Here is a 7,392-nt window from a genome sequence, read left to right on the forward strand (position 1 = left end):
GAAGACTAGAGTCCAGAGAAAGAACAAATAGTGTCCTGTTTTCCTAGTTTAGTTGATGCCAATTTGTAGTTGAAGGAGAATACACTACTTTATGAACAAATTTTTTATTTTTTATTGCAGCATACCTTTTTGTTTTGTTATTTTATCTTTCATTATTAGTTGTTCACTTGAATATAAATTAGTTGTTTACAGCACTGTATCTTCATTATATTAAACATGAGTATTTTGATGTTAGAATACAATTTGCCTACAAATAATCTTCACAATATTCACATTTTGGAAACACTCAATGTAGTTATTGTATATAATTTTGTAGTTGTATATGTTCATAATTTTTATGAAATACCTTCAAGTTCTAGGTAATATCTGTATATAACTGTTAGTTGAAGTTAAATTACACAACAAACAGAAGAAATAAATACTCCAATCATAGAAATATATTATCTACAATTTATCTACAAATTATTATCAAGACTACAATTTAACTACATTTAACCTATATTTTACCTACAATCTGGAAACACTTTACATTAAAGTTATTTTTTTAATATCAGTTGTATTGTAGATAATAAATATTAAAATTTAATTACACTATATCAAAGATAAATTTAGATACCTGACACAGTATATAAAAGCATATTAAACACACATAAACAAATTGTAGTCTACTTCATAATGATCTTTAAAAACTTAAACGATTACACAAAAAATCTGCTAACTTTAATTCACTAACAGTTAGTTTGAATAACTATTCTAACTACATGATATTCATTTCTTCTAGGGCGTATTCTTGCAAGATCTTTTGTTATACCCTTCACCTCTACAATTTCCACATGACACCTTGTACTTCTTTGACTTTATTTCATCATATGTTTTATATCTTTCCTTTTGAGGTCTCTCTGGCTGCCTTTTATCTCCCGTCGGTGGATTTACTACCTCATCCAAAATACGTTGTGGCACATTCCATTTGCTTTCATCAGGAAGAGGATTTACCGGTATTTCATACGTACGTAGAAGGCTCTCCCTTGTGTAATACGGAGAGCAATAGTTTTCATATGTTTCATTCTTGTGCCTTAATGCTGCCAAAGCATGCACACATGGAAGTTCTTCAAGTTGAAATTGGCCACAACTACATTTCTTGTTTTCTAGACACACAATGTACCGCTTCATACCATCTAACACAGTATGTATATGATCTGTTGAAGCCCTCAACTACAATTGCAGAACAAATAGAAAAAATATTATCTCAATCATAAAAATAGATTATCTACAACTTATCTACAAATATTCTACACCTTTTCTACAACCTACAATTATCTACAATTTAACTACAATTTATCTACAATCTGGAAACACTGCATATTAAGTAATTTCTTTTTTCTGCACCAAATAAACAGATCTTACCCTAAGCTTCTGAGATAATGTTCTGTTGTTCTCTAATTCTTTGTTGAATTCGGACCCAAGAAATGTGAAAGTACCATTCGCCTTCAATAACTTCTCGTTGGTCCAACGTTCTAGCAGTGTCCGCATATACTCTAAAAGGTCAAATGTCGGCAGCTCTCTTGCATCTTTTGTTACAACGTTCAACGACTCTGCAATATTTGATGTCATTGTCCACGTTCTATTCACTGTTGCATGTACTCTTGACCATCTGTGATAGCCAATATCATATAGGTAAGATTTCACATGCGGGTCTTCCTCTTCAATCTTCGACATCCTTTCATTAAATTCATCCAGAGTGTATGACCGTGTTGTAGCAAAGTACAATTCATGTAATTGTAGATGACCCTTCTTGAATTTTGACCTTATATTTGTCCAAATATGCCACATGCAAGAGTAATATGGCATGTCCGGATAGACAATTGATGTTGCCTTCAGTATACTCTCATTCCTATCTGAAACAACACACATTGAAGGTCTTTCACCATATGCCTGCTTGAATTGCTCAAAGAACCACTTCCAAGATGCGTCGTTTTCAGAATCAACCACAGCATATGCCAAGGGAAATATTGTACCTACATTATTAATTCATAAAATATTAATTGGCAGCTTTGAAAATGTATATAAAAATATAAATACATAGCACCTACAATATATCTTCATAATATAGACAATTTATCTACATTTCATGTAATAGCTACAAAATAACTACAAAATTACTACAATGTATCTACATTTTATAGACTGCCTACAAAATAACTACAAACTTTTTACCTACTGCATCCATGGTGCTTGGTGTCAGCATAATCCCCCTATAGGCTGACTTTAAGAGTGTCCCATCAACTACGACTACTGGCCTACAATGTTGCCAACCACTTATTGATGTACAAAGAGCAACAAATGCGTATAAGAAGCATTCATCTGCTGTCTTCTTCAATTTAACAACCGAACCAGGATAGGTCTCCTCAAGAATATAAAAATATTTGGGTAATTTGCTGTAGGAGTCAGCCATATTCCCTCTCAAAAACTGTAAAGCCTTTTCCTTTGCTCTCCATGCTTGCATGTAGCTTAGATTCACTCTGTGTTCGGATAACATGTCAGTTTATATATCCTTTTGTGTACACAGTCTTAGGATCACAATACTTTGGAATGAACATACTACCAACTACAGCTGCAGTACGTTTGCGTTGTATGAATGTTTCGTCCATTAAGGAGCATGTGTGTTGTCGGTTGAAACTCCTTATCTTGAACATTGCAGAATCATTAATTGACGTTGCCTTGAAGTGCCATTTACAGTTTTCACCAACGCATACAAGCCAGTAGCTACAAAAAAAATACAATATTTAATACAGATTATAAATGTAGATGCAACAAAAGGACTGTTTTAACATAAAGTAACATAAACTACAATTTAACTACAATGTAACTACAATTTATCTACAATGTTTAAAAAACACATATCTTGAGTAAAACACTGCTTTTAATGATCTTTTCTCCACAAATATCTCCATACCGTCTATGACTAGATCTTTTAACTCTGAACTGGAACTTGTGCATCACAGAAAAGTGCTTCATTGCAGCAACTACAGTTTGCTTGTCCTGATACACTTGTCCTTCTTCAATAGCAGTTTGCGTAGATTCTGTTATTATTTCACTTTGATATTCCTCTATAACTGGAGAGGATGACATCTCAAGTAACTTTAGGGATCCAGACGAACCTGCATCAAAATAAAGATAAATAGTGTCATTATAATTTTGTAGAATCTTTGTAGATAATTTGTAGATATAGTAAAACCTGCACTTGTGTTATCGTTGGTGATTGCCAATTCCATATTGAAATCTCGTACATTTATACATAACGGATATGAACCTAAGTTTTTATTCTCCTTTTTTGTCTCCATATACACATGAACCCCCATATCATTCCTAATCTCCATTGGGGGACAATTGTCGTTCACCATGTATTTGATTTCTACAATTTTTTCTGAAGTATCAATCGATAGTTGTTCTGCAATTGTAGAAATCAGAATACTGTAGCTTGCATTCTCATCTACCACAATGGCATCAACTTCAAAATCTCTAAATCTGCCACAGTTATCCCAATTCTCATTCAATTGTAGCATGATTGCGATTTTGGACATGATTGCATGTTGTTGCTGATGTATTATTCTAAATTTTTTCGTTTTTTGGATTTCTAGATTGAGAGAAAAAAAGACGAAGAACAGATATATGATCGCCAATTTGATTTCTGAAAATGACGAAGAACAGAATATAGCAATGTTGAGTTGTTGAATCTCGAAAATTTGAATTCTACAATTTGAATTCAGTTTGTTGAAACTGTTCGTAGTTTGTTGAAGCTGTTCGTACTTTTTTAAATAAAAAATTGAATTGTAGTTTAAGAGTAAATTACGCAGATGCGAAATCTCCTTTCCATTTCAAAACTTGAATTTAATGTAGAATCAATCAATCCCATGATTATTTCCTGATTTTTCGCGCGTTATTAAGGGAAGATTCTGTCCTATTAATTCCTAATAAACGAATGGTACAGAAATTGTAGGAAAAATGTGGACTAGGCGGGTAATTTAGATACTATGCTCATATTTGGTATTAAAGTTTTCATATATGGTATAGGAAGAAAAAAATCCCTATTTATAAATATTTAATAATTTTTTTAACAAAAATACAAAGTCTATGCAAAAGTTATTGGGTTCACGGGAACCCATATATTATACTCTAGATCCGCCCCTGCCTGTGAGATGCCCATTTTGCCAAAACATATATAATATAGTACTAATCTGTATGCCTCTTGTAGGTATGCGTAATGGTGGCGTCTAGCTACGCTGATGGAGTCTCTCGCGACATGAAATGCGAGTAATCAGAGACAGATTCAGGATTTAAAATTTATTAGTTCTTATAGCGACCTTAAATAAATATAATATAAATAATTGGGTTGAATTTTTTAACAGATATACAAAATATATACAAAAATTACTGGATTCATGAGAACCCACATATAATAGGTTGGATCCGCTCCTGCGAGTAATAATAAATGTATTAGCAATATATACATAAGATAAAAGCATCCAAAAACAAGAAATACACTTAAATTAAAGATTTTGATATAACAATCCATGTACTATTATTCACTCCATAATAATTTTATATAATATAATTTTTATAGTATTATTAACCACGTAATAATTTATTAATTGCAATCTCCACAAGATGACGTTAAATCAAACAGCCTTCGAACTTTCTCAGTACATTTGATTTGTTTTAACATTGATAGCATAAATATAAAATATAAAGAAACTAAGTACATTTGTTTTATTTTATCATTCATAGCATAAATAAAATATAAAGAAACTAATTTAAGTCTTTCTTCCCCCTTCATATTTTAGGCTTTTCTATAATTTTGGAAATAACTTAAAAAATTCTCCACATAGCTATCTTGTCTTCCTTTGTCACAAAAAAGAGTTTTCGCCTCTTTAACCTTCTCCCTGTAAATCTTACCCTTTTCCTCAACGAGTACCAAACTCAGTGACTCAGCTACTGAGTCACGAGTGAACGACCCATCTCTGTCATCTCTGGGCACCGAATACGCCATCTTCTTCTCCGCCAAGAGCCTAGCATTTATCCCTTGATCAGCCAAGAATGTTAACAAAACCAATGGCTTCTCAAATTGTATAGCCTCAACCACTGAACTCCATCCCGAATGAGTCAAAAATCCACCCACTGAGTCATCGCTCAGTATCTTGAGCTGTGGTGCCCAACTCGTGCAGACAATTCCCCTTCCCTTTGTCCTTTCTTCAAATCCTTCAGGCAATCGAATCAGTTCGTCGTCAGATTCTCCTCGTTTAGTTCTTAATACCCAAAAGAACGGTAATCCAGATTTCTCTAAACCGAGCGAAATCTCAGTGAGTTCATTTTGACTCGGTTTTGCCTCGCTACCAAACGCTACGTAAACAACTTTTCCTTTTTCTTGCATATCAAGCCACAGTTTTATACTTTTCCATGCATCGATCGTCGAACTATCATCTTCATACGACGTCGTAGGAAGTTGCCCTACCGGAAAAACCGGTTTCCGGTGAATATCTTCCAAAACTTTCAACCATTCCGGTTCAAATTCTGAACAACTCCTCACAAACAAAATATCACAATCTTCTAGGGTTTTATACATACGAAAGATATCAGGAACATTCTCTTCATCTCCTTCCATGGAAGCGTCAAAGATCCTTAAAACTTCAAACAATTTCCAACAAACTGTAGTCTCAATTGGGACCCACGCCGGAGGAACGGTGTATTCCTCCGGCGTCGTCCGAATTTCATAGTCGTTGTTTAAACCCGGTACGGGTCCGACAAAACCCAGAAACGCAGCGATAAATATGCTGAAATAAGCCGTCGGAATATCAAATTTTTTAGCGACGGAAGGAACCCAGTAAGAAGTAAAATCGAAGAGTATAAAATCAGGAGCTGAATCTTCTAGAAACTTCGCCATGGATTCTTGAAGTCCGTCTTGCGCAAGTTTGAGGTACTTGACTTGTTCATAAGGAACATCAATGGTGGCTTCTGCATTTTTTGGTAGTTTTTCTATTTTGGGCACAGGAAATTTGAAGAAATTTAAGAACGGGACGAGATTTGGAGGAAGTTTAGGGAGACGATCAATGTTTCTTGGGGTTGAAATGAAGGAAACTTTGTGGCCTTTTTGAGCAATGAGTTTTGATAATTCTAAGTATGGAATCATATGGCCAAAAGCTAGCCATGGAAATACTGCAATATGCAGTTTTTTGCTGTTTTCCGCCATTTCTGTAATGCCAAAATCTCTCTGAATTTTTCAGTGATGCAATTCGTGGATGTAAAGATAAAGAATAGTATAAGTAAGATAAGATTTGATGCAGCTTTAATTGTTTTTCGAAAGTCGTTTGGATTTTTTATTGTTAGCTGGTATGATTGTACGTAGTACTAATATTTTTATATTCGTTCTCTGTCGCACTTATATTGATGGTTGATTGGTTTTTCCGCCGGTCGCAAGATATGGCTTGCAAATGACTATAACTTCTATTAGAGTACAATATAAATCTGTTTATGTTATCAAGGTACTTAAAATATAATTGTCACGATCCAAAATCCAGTAAGAGTCGTGATGACGTCTGATACCACGATAAGATAAGCCAATACCAAAAAGTTAATTAAATTCTCATTTTAGTATTTTTGAAATTATTTCTATTTCTTACATTAAACAATAAATAATGAACTTCACCGAGTAAATAATGATATCTTTAACAAATTTTTAATACTGAATAATCCCATATACATCCCAGAACCCGATGTCACAAGTGCATGAACAATTTCTAGGAAATAAAATGAAATACAATAACCGTCCGAAATACAAATTGCATAGAAAAGAAAATACAATACTTTGAAAGAGACTCTGTTGGTTGCAGATCGTCTCGAGAGATGCAGCTCACTTAAGTTTCCGTATCAACCATGCCGCTGCACCCAACGAGGCCACTAGACGTGCATGCGTCTGTGCAACAAAAATGCACAGCAAGCGTAGTATGAGTACAAAAATAACGCGTACCCAATAAGTATTCAGTCTAACCTCGAAGAAGTAGTGACGAGAGGTCGACTTCGACACTTACTAGTGGTCCGATAATATAATACCAATAATGTGAAAAGTCATGAATTTTAAAAGGCGTCTGAAAACTCAATAATCATGAAGCAGGTAAACAATTCTTTTGTTAATAGAAATCTTCAAACTTATTTCCATCTTTTAGCAATTTACATCTCCGGCCGATGAGGCCATAACAATTATCAATAATTCCAAAACAATCAAATAAGTCATGCACAAATCATGTCGAGGTCGTACGACCCGATCCAATATAATATTAAAATTGTGCGTTGCTAGAGGGTCGAATGACGCGAACCATAGATGCATCTATTACCCCGATC

The 7,392-nt window shown here is 34.1% G+C and overlaps 2 protein-coding genes across 2 annotated transcripts; both read right to left on the bottom strand.

Moving 5' to 3' along the window:
- Positions 1 to 777: 777 nt before the first annotated feature.
- LOC138869682 (uncharacterized) lies at positions 778 to 2,536 on the bottom strand. The gene is made up of 3 exons (XM_070147323.1): positions 2,215 to 2,536; positions 1,405 to 2,015; positions 778 to 1,212 (listed from the first exon to the last, which is right to left on the bottom strand). Exons 1-3 carry the CDS (start codon positions 2,534 to 2,536, stop codon positions 778 to 780), a joined length of 1,368 nt encoding a protein of 455 aa, XP_070003424.1.
- A 2,165-nt stretch (positions 2,537 to 4,701) lies between these two features.
- On the bottom strand, positions 4,702 to 6,416 carry LOC104219308 (UDP-glycosyltransferase 91A1-like). The gene has a single exon (XM_009769971.2). The coding sequence runs from the start codon at positions 6,242 to 6,244 to the stop codon at positions 4,838 to 4,840; it is 1,407 nt and encodes a 468-aa protein (XP_009768273.1). The 5' UTR covers positions 6,245 to 6,416; the 3' UTR covers positions 4,702 to 4,837.
- Positions 6,417 to 7,392: the final 976 nt, after the last annotated feature.

The sequence above is a fragment of the Nicotiana sylvestris genome, chromosome 5, assembly GCF_000393655.2.
Source record: "Nicotiana sylvestris chromosome 5, ASM39365v2, whole genome shotgun sequence".
NCBI classification, from domain to species: Eukaryota; Viridiplantae; Streptophyta; class Magnoliopsida; order Solanales; family Solanaceae; genus Nicotiana; species Nicotiana sylvestris.